This window comes from Microcaecilia unicolor, chromosome 8 (genome assembly GCF_901765095.1).
Source record: "Microcaecilia unicolor chromosome 8, aMicUni1.1, whole genome shotgun sequence".
Lineage (NCBI taxonomy): Eukaryota > Metazoa > Chordata > Amphibia > Gymnophiona > Siphonopidae > Microcaecilia > Microcaecilia unicolor.
The window spans coordinates 186,285,177-186,308,345 of NC_044038.1; the positions used below are offsets into that span (position 1 = coordinate 186,285,177).

At 46.3% G+C, this 23,169-nt stretch overlaps 1 protein-coding gene across 1 annotated transcript in view; it reads right to left on the reverse strand.

Moving 5' to 3' along the window:
* Positions 1 to 22,491, reverse strand: part of GFRA3 (GDNF family receptor alpha 3) — a 39,254-nt gene extending 16,763 nt beyond the window's left edge. The window contains exons 1-2 of the mRNA XM_030213440.1: positions 22,191 to 22,491; positions 17,403 to 17,495 (exon numbers count right to left, since the gene is read on the reverse strand). Coding sequence (XP_030069300.1) covers positions 17,403 to 17,495; positions 22,191 to 22,491 — 394 coding nt within the window. The remainder of the gene's footprint in view (positions 1 to 17,402; positions 17,496 to 22,190) is intronic.
* Between the last annotated feature and the right edge of the window lie 678 nt (positions 22,492 to 23,169).

Sequence of the window (23,169 nt, forward strand, 5' to 3'; positions counted from 1 at the left end):
TGATGGGAGCAAGATGCATGGTACAGAGTCGGTTGGGATAATTTGATGGTTAGCAAGTTCTTTGTATAGTTAAGCAAGAGATAAGGAACTGATTTAAGTTACAGTTGGGCTCATTTTCAAAAGAGAAGGATGCCCATCTTTTGACATAAATCGGAAGATGGACGTCCTTCTCCCAGGGTCGTCCAAATCGGTATAATCAAAAGCCGATTTTTGGATGTCCCCAACTGCTTTCCGTCACAGGGACGGCCAAAGTTCAAGGGGGCGTGTCGGAGGCGTAGCAAAGGCGGGACTTGGGCGTGCCTAACACTTGGACATCCTTGACTCATAATCGAAAGAAGCAAGGACGTCCCTGATGAACACTTGGACGACTTTACATGGTCATGTTTTTCTTACAACCAAGGCACAAAAATATGCCCAAAATGACCAGATGACCACCGGAGAGAATCGGGGATGACCTCCCCCAGTGGTCACTAACCCCCGCCCATCTTCAAAAAATATCTTTAAAAATATTGATTGCCAGCCTCAGATATCATACTCAGGTCCATGACAGCAGTATCCAGGTCCCTGGAGCAGTTTTAATGGGTGCAGTGCACTTTAGGCAGGCAGACCCAGGCCCATCCCCCCCTACCTGTTACATTTGTGGAGGAAACAGAAAGCCCTCCAAAACTCACCACAAACCCACTGTACCTACATCTAGGTGCCCCCCTTCACCCATAAGAGCTATGGTAGTGGTGTACAGTCATGGGTAGTGGGTTTTGAGGGGCTCAGCACACAAGGTAAGGGAGCTATTGTACCTGGGAGCAATTTATGAAGTCCACTACAGTGCCCCCTAGGGTGCCTGGTTGGTGTCCTTGCATGTCAAGGGGACCAGGGCACTACAAATGCTGGCTCCTGGACGTCCTTGGTTTCGATTATCGCCGAAAATCAGAAACGACCAAGTCTAGGGACGACCAGATCTAGGGATGAACAAATTTAAGGATTTGGATGTCCCTGATGGTATTTTCGAAATGAAAGATGGACGTCCATCTTGTTTCAAAAATATGGGTTTCCCTGCCCCTGGATCGGGACGTTTTGCGAGGATATCCATATCAAAACATGGACATCCCTTTCGAAAATGCCCCTCAGTGTGTGTAGCAAGTTAGTTCAGATGCAGAACGAGTGTATAGTCACCCTATGTATTAAAGGCTTGGGAGAAGAGCCAGGCTTTCACCTGCTTCCTGACGTAGAGGTAGTCTCGAGTTACATATGTGCAAGTTCCTGAGCGTGGGGGCTACTCCTAAGAAGGCTCGCTGGTGGGTATCAAATTGTACAATTTATCTTGACTAAGGTACAGATAGTGATGATCCTTGAGAGGACCTTAGAGGTCTCAAAGGTGTGTAAACGGCTAACTTATTCTTTAAGTACTCTGGCCCATTTTGTCTGAGGACCTTGAAAACCAAACATAGAGTTTTAAATTTAGTCCTGTAAGATACTGGTAGCCAGTGTAGCTTTTGAAAGAAGGGTGTGATGTGGTCATGCTGCATTCTGAATTAGTTGGAGCTGGTACAAACTTTTTTTGGTTTGGCCAGTGTACAGGGTATTACAGTAGTCTAGTTGTGATGTTATGGCATGGACCACTGTGGTCAGACCTGTCTTTTCAATATATGGAGAGAGATTTCATAGCTGCCATAGGTGATAGAGACAACTTTTGAAGGTTGTTTGAATTTGTGAGATCTGGGTGAGTAATGAGTCTAGCAGTATCCCAAGATTCTTAGCTGTGATTTTAGGGGGAGTTCATACTTTCTAAAAGGTATTTTGAAGTTGGGTATTGCCTACTGTTTTATTTGGGTTCAGGCAAAGTTTGTTGTTGTTCGCCCATTCCTGACTTTTGGTTAGGCAAGCAGACAGTTTACTCAGAGCTTCAGTAGGTATGAGTTGTTGTACATCATCAGCATAGATGTAGAATTTTGTGTCCATTGACCAAAGCAGCTCAGCCAGAGGCTTGAGGCAGATATTGAATAAAATGGGAGACAGTCCCTGTGGCACCCCTCAGTTCAATGCCCAAGGTAATGATGTGCTGTTGCTGAACAGAACTAATTGTTGTCTATCTGACAAATAGGATTTGAACCAGTGGCGTAGCCAGACAGCCAGTTTTGGGTGGGCTTGAGCCCAAAGTGGGTGAGCATAAAATTTTCTCTGCTCTGACCTACCTCCACCTCAAAATATAAATACTTTAGTTAATGAGGATCCTCAAGCTCAGTTAGCTGAAGACGTTCTCTGAAGGTGGCCAGAACTCTCTTTTACCAAGCTTGGCAGGCAGCAGCAATGACCCCAAGCCACTGATGCCAGCACCCCACACATGCTTAGCTGTCGATGGCTCAAGGATGCTGTTGCCAGAGCTTGGTAGAAGGGAGTTCTGGTCGCCTTTGGAGGAGGTCCTTAGCTGGGGATGCCTGGGAATCCTCACCGGCTATACAGCAAGGGCTAGGACTGGTGTTAGACCTGCTTGGGCCCAGGTCAGAAAATAAAGGAGGGCTCCCCTCTCCGATTCCCTCTCCTCTTTGCCTCCCCTCCAATTTCTCACCTGCCATTACTATCACACCAACAGACCCTCACCAAATACAGAACAAGGGATCACAAATTAGAAATAAAAATAGTTAGACAAAAATTGAAAGGGAACCCCAAGAAGTTAAACATAGCATTACTGCAACACTGGAGACATAAAACAGAGATGCATTTCCTTTTCTACAGAACACAATACTACTACTACTATAAATCACTTCTATAGCGCTACCAGTCATACGCAGCGCTTTACAATTGAACATGAAGAAGACAGTCCCTGCTCAAAAGAGCTTACAATCTAAATCAGGACAAACAGACAGGACCAAAAAGGATAAGGGAAGGACAGACAGAAGGACACATAAAGATAAGATAAAAGTTACAAGTCAGGAGTCGAAAGCAGCATCAAACAGGTAGGCCTTTAGCCCGGATTTGAAGGCAGCCAGGGATGCAGCTAGACGTAATGGCTCAGGAAGCCTATTCCAGGCATAAGGAGTGGTGAGATAGAAGGAGCAGAGTCTGGAGTTAGCGATGGAGGAGAAGGGTGCAACTAGGAGAGATTTGCCTAATGAACGGAGTTCTAGGGAAGGAGTGTAGGGAGAGATGAGGGTGGAGAGGTAGTGAGGGGCTGCAGAGTGAATGCACTTATAGGTCAACAAGAGGAGCTTGAATTGTATACGGAAATGGATAGGGAGCCAGTGAAGTGATTTCAGGAGAGGGCTGATATGGGCATAACGACTTTGGAGAAATATTAATCGCGCGGCAGAGTTTTGAACAGATTGAAGAGGAGAGAGATGGCTGAGTGGAAGACCTGAGAGAAGCAAGTTGCAGTAGTCTAAGCGATACAAAGACATTTGCTATGCATATTTCCAAAAGCTAACATATTCCATTTAAAACATTCAAAATAAAATGCTTTGTTTCTACCTTTGTTGTCTGGACATTTTATTTTTCCATCTTGCTGGTTCCAATTTCTCTTTTCTGCTTTCCTCTCTGCCGTCTGCGAATTCTTCTTCAAGCGGCTGCAGTCCATTTGTCTTTTCGCCTCTCTCCTGTCTGTTCCCTCACTATTCCTGCCTCTGGCATAGTGATCATTCCTTTGTAGCTCTTTTCTGCCTCTCTCTCACCCTTCTTCGTCTCCTTTTTACTTTTCAACTACCTATCAAATTTCCATCTTCTTCTTTCACCCACTAGCTCTCCCATTCCCCATCTTACTCCTCCCCATCCTTACTTTCTCTTATCTTTAATTTACTCCCGTTACCATATTTCTACCCTCTGTAATCATTATCTCTCATTCATTTCCTTGCCACCCCCTCCTCCCCCTCTTGGCCTCTCCCACAGGGTTCCACCATTCCCATCACCTTCCTCCCTCCACCCTTCTAACCAGCATCTGATCCCCTCCCCACCCCACCCTGGTAGCCTTATATTTTCCTGCCCCTTCTCTCTTCATTCCTGTCCTCTCCCCCTTGGCCCAGCATTTCCCCTCTCACCACCTACTGTGTGCCTCTCCCACCCTCTCATCCACCCCCATGTCTATCTCCCCCTTTTATTCCCACTGTCCACCATCTCTCTCTCCCTCTCCTTTGTGTTCTGGGTCCAACATCTCTCTCCCCTTCCCATACAGCATCTCTACCTTCCTTCCCTCTACTATCATGTCCAACATTTCTCTCTCCCTCTCCCTTGTGTTCTGGTCCAACATCTCTCTCCCCTTCCCATACAGCATCTCTACCTTCCTTCCCTCTACCATCATGTCCAACATTTCTCTCTCCCTCTCCCTTGTGTTCTGGTCCAACATCTCTCTCCCCTTCCCATGCAGCATCTCTCCCTTCCTCCCCTCTACCATCATGTCTAATATTTCTCCCTTCCCTCCACCCCTATGCCCACCATTTCTCCCTCCTCTCCACCCCTGTGTTCAACATTTCTCCCCCTCTCACCACCTATCCCCTCTCTATGCAGCATGTCTCCCTCCCCTCCACCTCATATGCAGCCAAGACTTCTCCTTTCCTCACCCCTCCACCCCTTTGCTGCATCTCTTCCGTGCAGCATCTCCCCCACCCACCATGCCTCATCTTTCCATCTTCCGTCCCCCCCTGTGCAGCATCTTTCCTTCCATCTTTCCTCCCCCCTTTGCAGCTGCTGTCCCCCGTCTTCCCTCCCCCGTGCAACATCTTTTCTCCATCATCCCTTCCCTCGTGCAGCAACTTTCACCCCATCTTCCCTCACCCTCCTTGCAGGCCCACCCAGCAGAAGTGTTCCTGTAGCTTGCAGCAATTCCGGTCGCAGGCTCGGCTTGCAGCGATTCGCACATGCTGCCTGCCGGCTGCCACTCAACAATCTCCTTGCAGCTACTAAGCACTAACCCCGAAGCCTCTCCTCTGCCACAACTTCCGGTTTCTGCCCAGTCAAGATGCGGCAGAAGAGAGGCTTCCGGGTTAGCGCTTAGTAGCTGCAAGGAGATTGTTGAGCGGCAGGCAGCAGCGTGTGGGAATTGCTGCGAACTGAGCCTGCGACGGGAATCGCTGTGCAGGAACACTGCTGCTGGGCAGGCCTGACCCCAAATTGGGTGGGCCCAGGCCCACCCGGGCACGCCCGTGGCTACGCCCCAAACCAAGTAAATACTGTGCCACTGATACCTGTTTCTGTCAGTCTTGTAAGCATGACATTATGATCCACAGTGTCAAAGGCTGCTGAGAAATCCAGCAACACTAGTATCAAGGCAGATCTGTTGTCGCGGTTTCTGTGCAGATCATCAAGAAGGGACATGAGGAACTGTCTGTTCCATACCCAGGTCTGAAGCCAGATTGACATGGGTCTAGCCAATTACTTTCAATTAGCCAGTCGTTGAGTCGACTGCAGACTGTCCATTCTATAAGTTTTGCCAGGAAAGGAATGTTAAAGACTGATCAGTAGTTTTCGAGCTTGTCCTGGTCCAGTGAGCTCTTTTTCAGTAGGGGGTGCACCACAGCTCTTTTTAGTGTTGTTGACAGCTGCCCTTCCATGAGAGAGGGGTTAACAATTTTAGTGGCCCCTTCAATGAGGCCTGTGCTCACTCGTTGTACAATCCTTTACACTTTCAAGAAAAATCTAATAAATTAGTAAGACAAAATTTTACTATGTTGAACCCATGCTGACTCATTCCCATTAAGCCATGTCTATCTATATGTCAGTAATTTTGGTTTTTAGGCCCACTAGGCTATAGTTTTCTAAATCACAATGGGAGCCCTTTATAAAATTGGTGTTACATTGGCCACCCTCCAGTCTTCAAGTATCATGACCATTTTGATTGATAGGCTACAGATTATTAGCAACAGGCTAGTAATTTCATGTTTGCGCTCTTTCTGGACTCTGGGGCGAATGCCATCTGATCCTGATGATTTGTTGTTCTTGAGTTTGTCAAGTTGGTTTATTACATCTTCTCAACTAACAGTAAATGATCTTGATTTGCTTTTAATCTTTATGAGCATAGAAGGTTACCATTATAGGTATGGCTCTTAACATCCTCCTTTGAAAAGACTGAGGAAAAGAAGCATTTTAAATTTTCTGCTGTCACTTTATCTTTCTCAAGTACTCCTCTTAACCTTTAGTCATCTAATGGCCCAGCCCACGCCCCTCACAAGCTTTTTGCTTCAGATGTACTTGAAAAAGATTAGTTCTTGCCTCTATAGCAAACCTCTTTTCAAAGTCTTATAAGCTTCTTTTAAATGTCTCCTAGAGCTCCTATCTACAAAACATTTAAATCCTTCTGGTTTGAGCTGGGATATGCAAAAGCTTTATATGAGGGATTTAGGTGTTTCTATCCCCCGAAATAGGCAACACTGCACCCTACATGAGTATAAGGACAGCGAAACAGAACTGTACTTAATCTTCATTGTGGCCTGTCTCCTCCCAGGTGGGATTCTTCTTTGAAAGAGAAACCTGTGCTGGAGAAGAAAGAGGTGAAGTCACTGTGAGAACGATATGTATGCACTAGGATGTGCTGCATGGATAGTTAACCAGCCCTTTGAAAGCGGGGTGAGGTCAGTAGAACACGTAGGAGTCGCACACCTTTTCTAGGGAGTCAGTAGCCAATAGTCTACCTTACCATAACGTAGCCAAACTAGCCCAAATATAAGCCAGTTCAGAATCCTAGTGAAGGATTTGTACATAAGCATTGCAATACTTGGACAGACTGAATGTCCATCTAGCCCAATATCTTGTTTCGAACAGTGGCCAACCTAGGTCACAAGTATCTGGCAGGATCCCAAAAGTGTAAATACATTTCAGGCTGCTTATCCCAGGAATAAGCAGTGGATTTTCCCAAGTCCATCCTAATAATGGTTTATGGACTTTTCTTCCAGGAACTTATCCAAGTCTTTTTCATATCCTGCTTCATTAACTGCTTTTTACCACATTCTCTAGCAATGAATTCCAGAGTTTAATTATTCTGTTCTATTCATCAGTCTTATATACCACTTCTGCCCTTAGAAAAAGTCCCGAAGTAGTTAACAAAAGTTAAAACAGGATGGGGTGGAGTGGAGGAATGGCCTAATGGTTAAAACACTGGTCTTGACATGCAGAGGTGGCCGATTCAAATCTCACTGCTACTCCTTGAGATGTTGGGCAAGTCACTTAACCCTTCATTGCCTCAGGCACAAACTTAGATTGTGAGCCCTCCAGGGACAGGGAAATACCCAGAATACCTGAATGTAACTCACCTTGAGCTATTACTGAAAAAAGGTGTGAGCAAAATCTAAATAAATAAATAAATAAAATAATACACACACAAATGAAAGACTAAAAAAAAAATAACAGAATAAATTCAGTTTGTACTAAAATAATAAGCCTGTAGACATTTTCTAAATACAAAAAGATACTTGAGCAATTTTTTCCTATAAGGTAGCTTTAACTTGGAATGTTCTCCATGATTCTGTTAGATTTATTGATTTCTATTTTGTATCAAACTCCTTTAAAGGAGGGAAACATAAGCTTAAAAATTCTAGAACGTCTACAAGGAAGTTTCTCCGTGGGAAAACATACCATGTTGAATGAAGAAATATTTTCTCTAATTTGATTTAATCGTACTGCTTAGTAACTTTATTGTGTGCTTCCTTGTCCATATATTTTTGGAAAGAATAAACAAGTGATTCACATCTACCAGTTCCACTCCACTCAGGATTTTATATAGATCTCTATCATAAAAACATATCAAGTAGCACCCAAAACAATCCTTACCATATGTCCTATTACACGTAACTTATCTACAATAGCACACTTTGGGCCCTGTTTACTAAGGCATGGTAGCATTATTAGCATACTAGTAAAAAAGGCCCGTTTCTGTGAGAAATGAAACGGGCGCTAGCAAGGTTTTCCTCAGAGTGTATGTTTGAGAAAGAGTGTGTGCGAGAGATGGAGTGTGTGTGTCACAGAGAGAATGAGAGAGAGAAAAAGAGTGTGTCAATGTTTGTGTGTGAGAGAGAGTGTGTGTGATGAAACAGGTGGTAGCAAGTGTGTGTGTTTGTGAGAGAGAGAGAGAGTGTGAGTATGTGGGAATGAGAGTGTGTGCTAGGGTGCCCCGCCCCCAAGGTGGTCCCCTTCCCTCCCTCTTCTCTGCCTGCCAGATGCAAGTGTGTGTTTGTGACAGACAGAGAGAGTTAGTGTGTGCGAGTGTGTTTGTGAGAGACAGTGTGTTTGTGAGAGAGTGTGTGTGTGTGTGGGGGAGTGAGAGTGTGTGCCAGTGCCTGCGTGCCTGGCAGCCTGCCTGCCAAGGAGCTTCCATCCCTCTGCCTGTCTCCCCACCTCCTACTCCTCCTGCACCATTCCCTGCCTGCTAGCACTGATGTTTCCCTGCATGCCTGCCTGCCTGGCTGCCAAGGGGCCTCCCCTCCTCTGTCTCTCTGCCCACCTCGTAGTGCTTGCCTGGCTGCCAAGGGGCCTCCCCCCCTCTGCCTCTCTCCCCACCTCGTAGTGGTCCTGCACCCCTCTGTGGCACTTGATCGCCGTTATTCGCGACTCCTCCCCCCGGCCTGCTAGCATGGAGCACGTTTACCTCCTGGTCATCCGGCGTTCCGTTGGTTTGTTTTGTGGAGGGTGGGAGCTTGGGGATCGTGGCAGTGTCGGCAAGTGTATGTACGGTAGGGCCGGGAGGGCGGAGGACAGCAGCGTCGGTGATCAGCTGTTTTGCGGAGGACGGCAGTGTCGGGAGCAGCGGGAGTCAAGTAGGAGGGCGGGGTCCATTGGGCATTTTGTGGTGGACAGTGGGTGAGGGGGAGGGGGTCGAGCAGTGACTCGGGAGAGGGGAGGGAGAGAGCAGTCGGCGGCGGGTGGAGAGGGGAAGGTGCGTCCTTGGGGGGGGGGGAGAGAGAGGAGCTGGCGTGTTTCCTTAGTGCTCCCTTCCCATACCGTTTCTTTGTTTGATTGTTGCTCCACCGTCGATCATTGCTCCACCGTCGACGTAATGGTTGGTCTGTGGACGTCATCACGTTGGACGCGAGGGCATGACTGACAGAGATGGACAGATGCTCAGTGGAGAGGCTTCACCACCACGAATGCCACGAACCCTTCACGGAAGTCGATGGAGCTGGAGTGGCTTCATTAGAACGTTGGGCTCGTGAATTATGTCCGGAAGGGGCGTGGCTGAGGGCGGGTGTATGAGTGAGAGTGAGAGGGAGTGGTGCTGACAGGCTACAACACTACAGGGCTTCACTGTTTCCCTGCCACACTTGAGCTTCAGTGAGCTTCAGAACTGGAGGTGAGCTTGAGCTTTATTATATTAGATATTCATATGGGTGTCTCTAGCGTTTAGCACGTGCTAAAAACGCTAGTAAGTAGGGCCCTTTGTTTAATGAACCCTATTATAATTCATGGAAATGTATTTTTTATGGGATGTAAACATTTTTTATATCTCTCAGGGGGTCTTTTACTAAGGTGCACTAGCATTTTTAGCTCGTGCTAGAAATCAGCTGGCGCTAAACGCTGAGATGCCCATGGTCTCAACAATTAGTGCCAGCTGACTTCTAGCATGAGCTAAAAACACTAATACACCTTAGTAAAAGACCCTCTTAGGAAGTTGTTCTGTGATTCTGAGTTACCATTAGCGCACTTGTAGCATTTTATTTTTATGAGATAAACACAACACTGATTCTATATTTCTCATGAGTGTATCACCCAAAGATTGAGATTTTCATTTAGAGATTCTTCTGTTAAGTTTTGGTCTTTTTTGACTTTTTATGTTCGTGAAGATATTCTTTGTTTGCACTTTTCCCATTAGGGAAAAGTTACAGTCCTTTGTGAAATAATGCAATTTGGCTAATCCTATTCATTGTTCCCTTTTCTAGATGTTTTTGTTGATTTGTATTTCCATGCATTTCAGCTGACTTGAAATTTCATAGTAACATACTAGATGACGACAGATTAAGACCTGTATGGTCTATCCAGTTTGCCCAACAAGATAAACTCATTACATATGATATGATGTGATACTTCATATGATCTTGATTTGTCTTTGCCATTTTCAGTGACACTTCTCTGTACAACATACAAATGGTATGTTTTTATTATTATTTTGCATGTATTTATATTTAAATGTTTGTGTTTGTTTTATGTTCCTATTCATGTATTATTTATTATTGCTTTGTAAGTTTTTGTTTTGTTTTTCTTTTTGGACTACACACCCTTGATGAAGGCTGTTAGATGAAACACAGTCTGTGTCTGGTTCCTTGGAATCACTGGTGCCAGCTCTGTGGGTTTCAGTACCAATACTGAACAAACTCCTTCACTGTTGAGCTTAGCAACCCAATCATTTTGGAAAGCTGGTTCCTATGCTTGGAAAAAAGTCATTATTATCTCTACTTGTAGATCCCCCTGTTTCTTGAAGCCAGCTCCACTTTTTCTGTTGCCTTTGCTGTCTGTGTTGTGAATTCCCTTTGTTACCCATATACACACATCAACATAACCACGTGTAACTTTCCACAGTTCAGGCCTGGCATTCCCAAGTGTATAGGTTGGGCAGAACAGAAATGGATGTGTGTGAAGCACTTAACTGAAACAAATTGCATCCAAATAATGCTCCCAATTGGAAAAAGAAAAAGAAAAAAAAAATACAGTTCCTGCATACCGAACACAGAGTTTCACCTCCTTCAGAGCAGATGTAACTTTGAGTGAGAGCATTTGTGAACCCTGCCTTTTTTGGGAACCTGTCTTACAAAGGCACATGGGGCATTTTTTGGACATTTTTGTAGGTGTACTGTTGTAAAATTATCCACAGTGATGGCAATTTCCAAAAGCCATTTATCTGGATCAAAGTACTTGCTGATGTTTCTGAGTGTCTGTGGCTGTTGGGATGTATTGATTTCTTTTCAATGCAACTGCTCTTTGCCACCCCACTGATGCTGCCACCCTAAGGACCCACTGTCAGGTCTCTTGGGGAAATGTGAGCCCTTGGGCCGCTGTCACGGAGGTGACAGCAGCAGGCAAAACCACCCAGCAGGAGACAGGCAACCCTAAGATGGGCTGAAGTACACAGGACTGGAGTGGCTGGGCTGGAGCTGAAGAGGAAAGCAACAAGGAATCCAGGAACAACGTCCTACAGCAGGGTTCAGGCTTGAGAAGCAGGATACAGGATACTCAATACAGGCTTCTCTCACAGGATTCGGGAAACTGGCACAGCTTGACCGGATCCGGGTTCACCCAAACACTAGGCAGGCAGGGTGTCCATGGAAGCTTAACTTGGCAGGAAAGAGGACACAGGAGCTACATACAAGCTAAGCTCAAGGGAATGGGAATGACAGATACGCTTGCCAGAGGAAGGGTAGACTGGAGCTACAGTAGCTAACAGATAGAAAGGAGAGAAATGGCTGCAGCATCAGCCGCTAACCAACCTCAGACAGGGAGCAGAGCCACTGCACAGGGATAACAGAAAGGCTAGAAGCCCACAGAGAATAATATACACAGAAAGGCTGAAAGCCTACAGGTCAGAGAGATACACCCAGAAAGGCTAGAAGCCCACAGAAAGGCTGGAAACCCCCAGGCCGCAGTAATACACCCAGAAGGCCTGGAAGCCCACAGATAAAGGGATATACGCAGATAGACTGGAGGCCCTCAGAGCAATGGGCACAGAAGGGATGGAAGCCCACAGAGCAATAGACACAGAAGAGCTGGAAGCCCACAGAGCAATAGACACAGAAGGGATGGAAGCCCACAGAGCAATAAACACAGAAAGACTGGAAGCCCACAGAGCAATAAACACAGAAGAGCTGGAAGCTCACAGAGCAATAATACCCTGAGCCAGAAGGCAAGGCCCACAGGTGATAGTAACTAGCAAACAGGGGCGTATCTGGACTCCGGCGGTAGGGGGGGCCAGAGCCAGAGGGAGGGGGCACATTTTAGCCCCCCCCCGCCGCCCCCCCTCCCCGCCATTGCCGGACACCCCCCTCCCTTCCCGCTGCCAACCCTCCCTCCCCGCCATCGCTTACTTTTGCTGGCGGGGGACCCCAACCCCCGCCAGCCGTGATCCGCTTCCTCCTCCGAGTCCTACCTTTAAAAATATTTCTTCAGCTGGTGAGGGACTCCAACCCCCGCCAGCCGACCCGAGATCTTCTTTAACTTTCTTCTATCTTCGTCCTCCGCATGGCCGGCGACATGTTGCTGCTGTTGTGCAAAGCTGAAATCCAGTTTCGGAGTCTGACGTCGCAGCACGTTACGACGTCAGTCAGACTCCGAAATTGGATTTCAGCTTTGCACAACAGCAGCAACACGTCGTCGGCCACGCGGAGGACGAAGATAGAAGAAAGTTAAAGAAGATCTCGGGTCGGCTGGCGGGGGTTGGAGTCCCCCGCCAGCTGAAGAAATATTTTTAAAGGTAGGACTCGGAGGAGGAAGCGGATCTCGGCTGGCGGGGGTTGGGGTACCCCGCCAGCAGTGCTTTTTTTGTGCCGGTACGCAACGGTACGGCATACCGGCACCTTTTTCTCCCCCTCTACTTACTTGGTCTGTTGTCAGCGACGAGCGTCGGACTGAGCAAGCAGCAGCGCGAACGCCGGTGCAGGTAGTGAATCAGCGAGTCAGAGAAGCTGTCAGGGTCAAGCTTCCCTCTGCCAATCCCGCCTATGCGGAAACAGGAAGTTGTAACAACATAGGCGGGACTCGCAGAGGGAAGCTCCGACGCTGACAGCTTCTCTCACTCGCTGATTCGTTACCTGCACCGGCGTTCTCGCTGGGAGGAGGATGGGCTGTAGGAAGAATCGCCGCGCTGGACATGGGAGAAGATGGGAGAGCAGGGGAAGAGAGGAAAATCGCTGGAAATCATGGGAGGGGAGGGCAGGGAAGAAAGAATTGCTGGACATCGATGGGAGGGGAGGAGAGGGCAGGGAAGGGAAGTGAAGAGAGAATTGTTTGGCATATGGGATGGCAGGGGGAACAGGAGGGTCACTGGACATGGCATGGGTGGATAGAGGGGAGGGGGCTTCTGGACATAGGTGGATGGCAGGGGGGACAGGAGGGTCACTGGACATGGGGGGATAGAGGGGAGGGGGTTTCTGGACATTGGTGGATGGCAGGGGGGACAGGAGGGTCGCTGGACATGGGGGGATAGAGGGGAGGGGGTTTCTGGACATAGGTGGATGGCAGGGGGGTCAAGAGGGTCGCTGGACATGGGGGGATGGCAGGGGGAACAGGAGGGTTACTGGACATGGGTGGATAGAGGGGAGGGGGTTTCTGGACATAGGTGGATGGCAGGGGGGACAGGAGGGTAGCTGGACATGGGTGGATAGAGGGGAGGGGGTTTCTGGACATAGGTGGATGGCAGGGGGGACAGAAGGGTAGCTGGACATGGGTGGATAGAGGGGAGGGGGTTTCTGGACATTGGTGGATGGCAGGGGGGACAGAAGGGTAGCTGGACATGGGTGGATAGAGGGGAGGGGGTTTCTGGACATTGGTGGATGGCAGGGGGGACAGGAGGGTCGCTGGACACGGGGAGATAGAGGGGAGGGGGTTTCTGGACATAGGTGGATGGCAGGGGGGACAGGAGGGTCGCTGGACATGGGGGGATGGCAGGGGGAACAGGAGGGTTATTGGACAAGGGTGGATAGAGGGGAGGGGGTTTCTGGACATAGGTGGATGGCAGGGGGGACAGGAGGGTCGCTGGACATGGGTGGATAGAGGGGAGGGGGTTTCTGGACATAGGTGGATGGCAGGGGAGGGCAGGGGGGGCAGGAGGGCCGCTGGACATGGGTGGGTGGATGGAGGGGAGGGGGCTTCTGGACATAGGTGGATGGCAGGGGGGACAGGAGGGTCACTGGACATGGGGGGATAGAGGGGAGGGGGTTTCTGGACATTGGTGGATGGCAGGGGGGACAGGAGGGTCGCTGGACATGGGGGGATAGAGGGGAGGGGGTTTCTGGACATAGGTGGATGGCAGGGGGGTCAAGAGGGTCGCTGGACATGGGGGGATGGCAGGGGGAACAGGAGGGTTACTGGACATGGGTGGATAGAGGGGAGGGGGTTTCTGGACATAGGTGGATGGCAGGGGGGACAGGAGGGTAGCTGGACATGGGTGGATAGAGGGGAGGGGGTTTCTGGACATAGGTGGATGGCAGGGGGGACAGAAGGGTAGCTGGACATGGGTGGATAGAGGGGAGGGGGTTTCTGGACATTGGTGGATGGCAGGGGGGACAGGAGGGTAGCTGGACATGGGTGGATAGAGGGGAGGGGGTTTCTGGACATTGGTGGATGGCAGGGGGGACAGGAGGGTCGCTGGACACGGGGAGATAGAGGGGAGGGGGTTTCTGGACATAGGTGGATGGCAGGGGGGACAGGAGGGTCGCTGGACATGGGGGGATGGCAGGGGGAACAGGAGGGTTATTGGACAAGGGTGGATAGAGGGGAGGGGGTTTCTGGACATAGGTGGATGGCAGGGGGGACAGGAGGGTCGCTGGACATGGGTGGATAGAGGGGAGGGGGTTTCTGGACATAGGTGGATGGCAGGGGAGGGCAGGGGGGGCAGGAGGGCCGCTGGACATGGGTGGATGGAGGGGAGGGCAGGGGGAGAGAGAGAGAATAAATGCTGGACATGGGTGGGTGGATGGAGGCGAGGGAAGAGTGAGGAAGGAGATGAGGTGAAGGAAAAGGAAGAGAGGAGAAAAACTACACATGGATGTAGAAAATAGGCAGAAGCTGGATCCACTGGACCGTCAAGTCTGCAGAGGACCCAACTTTTACTTACGGATGTAGGGCAAGAAATGAAGAAGAAAGGTGGAAAGTAAAGAAATAAATGGAAAGGAAGCCCTGGAAACGGAGTTAAGAGGACAGATAGCAGCAGAATCGGATACTGGGCCAGCATGATCAGAAAAACAAAGTCACCAGACAACAAAGGTAGAAAAAATCCTTTTTTTTTCATTTTAGTGTGTGGAATATGTCCAATTTGAGAATTTACATCTGCTGTCTTATTTTGCACTGGGTATACTGGAGCTGTAACAGCTTACAGAAATTATTTATAATGAAAAAAATCACGTTATTTTTTTCTCCTATACTAGTATAATATTTTCAATGATGTCGGTTTATATGCGCTGTAGCTGGTATAAGGGGCGTGGGTAATGTGGGTGTGGCTATAATAGGGGTGGAGTCATATGTGATGACTCCGCCCACAACGAGTACCGGCACCTTTTTTTTTACGAAAAAGGCACTGCCCGCCAGCAAAAGTAAGCGACGGAGGGGAGGGTTGACGGCGGTAGGGGGGCCAGGGTGAAATCTGCGGGGGGCCAGGCCCCTGTGGCCCCATGCAGATATGCCCCTGCTAGCAAAGCAGAAGGGATGGAAGCCCACAAGAAAATACAAGGAAAGCTAACTGTGCAAACAGCACACTAACCTTGGGACTTAAGGCACTGCGTAGGCATTGGCAATGCAAAGGCACTGAAGACTAGAACACCAGTTCCTTAAGAAGGCCCTGACAGATGAGGTCACCTCTTCAGGCCACAGGCATAGAGCATACAGAAGCCCAGAGAGACCTAACCAGGGGTGTGCTGGTAAATTGTTAACAGGGGGCTCTCTCTCGCCAGCAAAGTAAAAGAGAATTCAGGAGGGGCCCAAGCCCACATTTTGGGATCCATTTGTTAAAGTAGCCATGGAGAACCGGCTCCCAAAATTCTTAAAAACTTAACAAACGGCTCTCGAGAGCCTGTGAGAGCCTGCTCCAGCACACCACTGGACCTAACCCACACAGGTGTAGCCTAGTGAGGTAATTAGTGTCAGGCTGGAAGCAGCCAGCCCACCCAGCCTGAGACAGAGCTACCTCAGGAACAGCCCACTGAAGTACAGAGAGGCCCAATACACACAAGTGTAGAGAAGTGAAGCCATTAGAGCAGCCAGCCCACAGAGACAGAGATACAGCTATCTCAGGAACAGTATACTGAGGCACAGAGAGGTTAAACCCACACAGGTGCAGTATACTGAGGCAATCAGCACCATGCTGGAAGTGGCCAGCACCCAGAGACAGAAACAGAGCCAACTCAGAAGTAGACAGACACTGATTCCCAGAAATAGGGTAAGTCTGAGGGTGGTCACGACCACAGACGTGACACCCACTTAGAGAGGCATTTTCGATAGTGTGTCTATGTTGGACTTTGGTCATTTTGCGCTAAACGCACCAAAACTGAAAAGGAAATATACCCATTTTTGAAAGAAGAAAAATGTCTGTCTTTTTTTTTTTTTTAATACCACGTCAAACAAGCTTTTGTGCTTTGTGGGTTTCTTTTTTGGCCATTTTTGAAAAAAAAAAAAAAAGAAACCCCACATAAAATCAAGGAGAGACCAGTATTTTTAGTAGCCTGGTCCCCCAGACATCCTAGGAGAGCAATGGGGCACCCTAGGGGCCACTGCTGTGGATTTCATATAAATGCTCCCAGGTACACATCTCAGCATTAACCCCTTATCTTGTCTTCTGAGCCCTCCTAAACCCACCCTATACCCACTGCCCTCAACTATACACCACTACAATAGCCTTTATGGGTGGAGGGGGTCACCTATATGTGAGTACAAGAGGGTTTGGGTGAGTTTTTAGAGGGAGGGGACTGACACTTTTCACCACAAGTGTAACAGGTAGGTATGGGTCCGGGTCCAACTGTCTAAAGTGCAATGCACTGACCACTCCACTACTTCAGGGACCTGCATGCTGCTCTGATAGACCTGGCTATAACATCTGAGGCTGTCATAGAGGTTGGTGAGTAATTTTTCTATGCACATTGTTGGGGGATGGGAGTGAGGGGGGTTATCCCTGATTCCCTCCAGTGGTCATCTGGTCATTTAGGGTATCTTTTAGTCCCTTATTCATTTTAAAAACAAGTCTAGCCCCAAGCATTTAGATTTTTACCCAGGACATTTTTGTTTTGTTCCATTATAGCTTAAAACATCCAAGTATTAGGCCCACCCTAAGCCTGCTCTATTCCCACCTCTACAACACCACCAACACACCCCCTTGTGATATGGACATATTGCAAACAAAATGCATAGATAGATGTCTGCAAAACAGGTTTTTAAAAATTTTGATTTCAGCGTTTTGAGAAGAAATGTGTCCAAATACTGCTTTATGACACTTTTTGGACATTTTCCTCTTTTGAAAATGAGCCCCTTAGTCTGTCTAATGGTTAAGCTGGTTCTGATTAAGCATTTCACAGTTTTCTGGATGAGGTATATAGGACTTGAAGTTAAACAGATTCTTACAGTTGAGCAACTGACATTCCACTTGCTTTAAGGCTCCAGAAATGCTTTACAAGGGAGTTATAGCAACAAGTAATTTATCAAGAATTAAATTATTTCATCTAATTGTCTTTAAACAATATTCATTAAGAAAGTATCTATATTACTTATCTATTTTCATATAAAGATTTTCTGAAGCATACCAAATGCTGGTGCAGCCAGCTGGGTATGGTTACCAGTCCAAGTCTGTTCAATAACCTCATCCTCATAGGGAGAACTTTCCAGATCAAAATAACCTAGAAAAAGGGAACATGAGAGAAGTATTCAATATTTTCAGTTCTTTTCTAGTTATTAAGGTAAAAAGTGTATCATAATACATAGGAACTGATTTTAAGGGGCACCATTTACGTTTGTGAAAAGCTGATTTACTCATGGACATCAGCCTACAGGTCTACATGGAGGTTTTAGAAAAGTTCACTTATAAGTATATGCTGCCAGGACCTGAAGATTTCATCTTCTGGGCATGGTTCGGGGGTTCCTCCATAATACATGTGCATTCATATTTCACACTTATCTCAGAAAATCTCCCTGACAGCACTGACAGCTGCTTCAAGTCAAGTGAAACTGTGAACAAACCTCTCATTTGAGCCAAGGCTTGAGAGCAGAGCAATCAGGAGGAACTAGTACTTACCCTCTGGGGTTACAAACTAACCTGAAATTGAAAATATTTGAGTTTTGGACAGGGCTTTTATAAAAGCGCATAGTTGGATATGTACATATAATATGTGTGGGAACAGGATGGCATGTACATATAGGCATGTGGCATGTAGGCTTCCCCCAGACACTAGAGGCTAACAGAATTTTGGTTTTGGTGATTTGACTACAACTGAAACTCCTCCCCAATCAAAAATGCCACCTACTCTCTGCCCTCAACCATAAATGCTATCTTTCCACCACCCCTAGGCCCTCCCCAGACATACCTTAGAAGCCCTGGTGGTCTGGTGGCCAACTAGGGCAGGATCAATACCCAGTCACTCCTGCCCCCCCCCCCCCCCGTCTCTGCTGTCAAAATGGCTGCCAATTCCTCTAGCAGCAGTCTCACAAGACTGCAGCTAAAGGTCGTGAGAGTCATTTTGACATTGGAACCAGCATAATCAGGAGCAATTGTGAATTGGTAGGTCCAGAGCAGGGGGGCTCAAAGGTGGTCCAAGATGGGACTGTATCTAGTCATTGGGGGTGGCTCTGTCTAATTGCGGGTAAAGGGAGTCGGTGCTGTTCTTAGGCATCAACTACAGCAATCAGAGCGCAGAAGGAAACCTCTCTGTACCCATACCGCTCTTTCTGGCATATAAATGCACCGCTACTGTGTATAAATCTGCCCTTTTGAGTGTCCAAAAAAAAAATGCTACAGTAATAAGGTTGCAAAGGCCCCCAATGCAACTGCTCTCTATTTAGTGCTCAGGACCCTTACATCTCCAAGTTCCCAGGCTAATCACACCGCCCTCATCCCTACTGCCTCTTCTATAGCTACTCATTTTGAGCATGAACTTTTCACTTTATGCTAGACCTTACCAACCAAATGTGACCCCCCAGTAGCCAGGACTCAGACGGCTCTTCACTTCCACCAAGTTGCACTCTTTCACACTTTTCCATCCTTACTAGCAGCCAACTGTCTCGAATTATTCAATGTACGAAACCAATTACTTCTCCTCAAGATCCCATTCCTTCCAGTTTTGTTAAACAGTTCTTGGATACACTTCTTCCTTTTATCCTATCAGTGGTTACTTTGTCTTATGTCCAACTATGTCTTTTCAGCTTGGAAAACTGCTACAGTAAGATCCAAGCTGAAAGATCCTGCCAATCCAATCAGCAACTGTGGCAACTATTGCCCTACTGCCAATCTTACATTCACATCCAAGATTCTTGAATCCATTGTTCATACCCAATTGCTAGACTTCCTCAACACCATTCCTGTCCAATGACCCTTTCAGGCATTACCACTAATATCTAGTAACACTTAGACAGAGCTCAGTCTGTCCTCCTTCTCTTCATTGACCCCCTTCTTTTGTACTGTCTTCATCAGATTGGTCTCAGAGATATTAGCCTAGCATGGTTTACCTCTTACCTCCTCAGATCAGGCTTATGTGATGCATACCACTAAATCAGCTTCTTCATCATTCACATTAGCCTCCAGAGTATCATAGGGGTCCATCCTCTCCCCTACCCTCTTTAATATCATTCTGGCTCCCCTACTTTTCTCCAGTCACTAAATTTTCAGGCATTTGTCTATGCTGACAATATTCAGGTCCTTATTACCCTTGCCTCAATGATCTATTACAAATACATGGCATAAACCAGAACTTGACACTGGTCACATCATGGCTTCAGGATAAGTTATCCATTAACCCAACCAAGTGCCCAACAAGGCCTTGGCAACTCCCCTACTCCTCTGTTCCACTCCAGTGCTCTTAACTAATAGTGTGAAGATCTTAGGTGTCATCAATGACTCGCTCACATTTATTTCTCAGATATCTTCTATCTTGAAACATTCATTCCACAAACTTAGGATGATTTGTTCCATTTGATTGTTCTTAGACCAGTCCGCTCTGAACATCCTCGTTCATTCTTTTTTTATAACTTCAGCTTGATTACTGCAACAACCTTTACCATGGACTCAGATCGAAGGATTTAAAACATCTCCAAATAGTTCAGAATGTAGCCATCAAGCTGATTACTGGTCACTGTAAGTATGACTGTCCTTAGAGAAGCTCACTGGCTGCTTATTTCACACCAGATTATATTAAAACTCCTCTTACTTGTATTCAACATTCTTACAACTGGAGAACCTCTATTTCTCTCCCAGCATCTATAGCCCAACTGTCCAACCTGAACATTGCATTTGAAGCAAATATAACATCCCTTCTTTCCAAGAAATAGTGCAGGGTACCATCAAGCGCTATATTTTTTTCAGTCCAGGATCCTGAACTCTGGAATGCTCTGCCAACCCAGCTTTGGCTCCTTTTGTCCCTCCAGATCTTCAAGTCAACTTTGAAAACCAGGGATGCCTAGTCCTAGGCCGGTCCCCTTTGCAGTGAGTCACAATTGCGAAGCTACCCGTATGTGTGTCCCCCCCCCCCCCCCCATCTTTTCTATCAACATTGCAGTTCTTCCCCCCCCCCCCCTTCTTTTGTTCTGGTTTGTTGGTAGTCTTCTTCCTTCATGCTCTCTATTTTAGATTGTAAGCTGCCCAGATATTTTTTGATGGGGGGATAATAAATTCTTAAATAAACTTAAACTTAAACTTTAAATTCTTGGGGCAGGTCCAAGCCAGTTTCGGTTTTGGCTTTGGTTTCCATGTAAGTGAGATGTCAAATATTGGCCTGTTAAACATGTTTCTTTTTTTTTTTTTAGATCCACTCCAGTTGACTGCCTTCATTAACAGTAGGAAAACAATGGATGCTCCTCTATTCAATTCTTCTGGGTCATGATTTGTGGGAACATATGATTGGTTCAGGTTGAAGCACTACCTTTTTTTTTCTTTGGTTGTGAACTATACAGTATTATATGGTGCTTGTTTGTATAACATATGGTGTTTGTATAATATATGGAGGGGCATTTTTGATATGATGTCTAAATCCGATTTTGGACATTTTGTGGAAAACAAGAAATAGAGATGAATAAGAATACAGCACAAGAAAATTGTAACCTTTGGCAGCAAAGAATGGGAAACATTTATTGTTTAATAAAACTTTATATACTGCCTAGCAACCAGTGATCATGGTGGTTTACAAACATAAATAAACGAATGTAAAATAGAAAAGGAACTATATTATAAATAGGAAAAACCTAAGGCAAACATACAGCAATACATAGTAATAAAATCAGAAAAAATACACACACACACACCAAGCCACTATGATTAAATCACCTCATCTTCTGAGATAGCTGGAAGATTAAACACTTGAGTAAAAAAAAAAGTTTTCAGTCTTTTTCAAAACTTAGGCAATGATCCTATTCACAAATATTTGTAAAGTGCTGGTTCCATAAAGCAGGTGCCAGACAAAAATACTGCACTTTCACCAGTGGACTCCGAGTAAGCTTGAGTGATTGGAGGGATGATTGGTCTATGTTGGGGTATCGATCTCAGATTTCTAGTGGGAACATAGGGAATGGTTAAGGATTCCAAAGTAAGGAAGCATGTTGGTGTAAAATGCTTTGTGTTAATAGTAGGACCTTAAACTTAATACCATAGGGAATGGATAATCAATAAAATTCTAAATATAAGAGTGATATGTGATCAAATTTGTGAGCATTCCCCAATAGAATGATTTATAAGTCTGAAGTACTTTGTTAGTTTTAAATTTGATATGTCTCTGCTTTTGTAATTTTGGTTATTTCTTTTGATTTTTTTTTTTTTTTTTTGTAATTCAGTGGTATTTTGTACCATTTTTATTTCTTTTGTAATCCACCTTGAGCCCTTCCTGGGTAAAGTAGACTAGAAATGTCTGGATCAGATTAGATAAGACGAATTGCGGCATTTTGTACTGTTTGCAATCATTTAAGGAAGAGTTGAGTAAATCAGCGTATATATTGTTTCCATAATCTAAGCAGGAGATCAGAAGTGCAAGAAGCAGAGTATGTAAACTGTTTATATCTAATATGTTTGACAATCCGTAGTTGTTGCAAAACACAGACACCTTTTTTAACTATGCTAGAAACTTGTTCATGAAAGGTCAAATTGACTGTACAATAGAACTCCCAAATATGTGAAGGTGTTTACCACAGTGCTGGTTTACCCATCAAACCTGGGATTATTATCGGTGGTTTTCTTTTACCAGAATCCAGTAGGCAATGGGTCTTACCAGCATCGAAACTAAGCAAGTTTTCCCTCAGTCACTCGCCAACTCCATCTAGACACTTGATAATATCCAATGTAAGAGTACCAAAACCTTACCCTGTCCCTCTGATCTTGCAGCTTACTGTTCTCTTACCCTGTGTCATGAAAGGGTGAATAGCCCAATAGATCTTCAGGCAGTGCTGCTCCCTCTTCATACCTCGATGGCATTTGCAGTGCAATAAAGGGTTGAGCTGGAGGGCCAATGCTGCTTTGCGACACTCTGATTCTATCTTATGCTGTGCGATGGCATTAACGGAACAATTCTCAAGGGTCTTGTAGCTGTTGGAGCATGCAGAATCTGCCAAACAGAGTTTCTTCAGTTCTGTGCAGTCAGTCAGGACCTCACCTGAATGATGTTGAGATATTTGATACTGAGTATTGTTCACATATAACATACACTATTACTTAATTATTTTGTCACAAACACAAGAAAAGCCCTAGTTAAGGGTAGTTAAGGAAGCTACATGATCTGTCATGAACCAGTTTCAAGCTAGAGTGAGACTGTAGCAAGTGGGCAAGCTCCTTGCATCTCTGGGCAAGTCACTTAACCCTTCATTGCCCCAGGTACAAAATAAGTACCTGTACATAATATGTAAACTGCTTTGGATGTAACCAGAGAAAGTGGTATATCAAATCCCATCCTCTTTCCCCTTTCCCTTCCCCTTCAGGGCTGAGCTTTGGGTAAGGTAAGGTGAGCTGAGGTGAGATAAGTGGCACCCTGGGTACTGCCAGTCTTGTCTGTTGGGCTGGTCCAGGGTGCTGGAGAAAAGACAGAACTATTGAGGAGCACTTTAAAGAAAAAAAAAGGCATAAGTGGGTTAGACTGCACCAGGCAGTCACAACCCTAAAAAAAAAAAAAAGGGTGATAGGGTAATAGCCTGGATGGGTCATGCTGGTCTTTATTTGCCATCATTTACTATGTTACTATGACCATACTGGCTGAAGAAGAGGAGTGCTGGAATGGAATCAAAAGAGCCAGTGGGGATTGCCAGATACAGCTAGCAAAGACCCACCAGAGCCTTAACTGCTTCTGCTGTATGCCATGACACATTCCTCCAGTTGCCAACTGCACT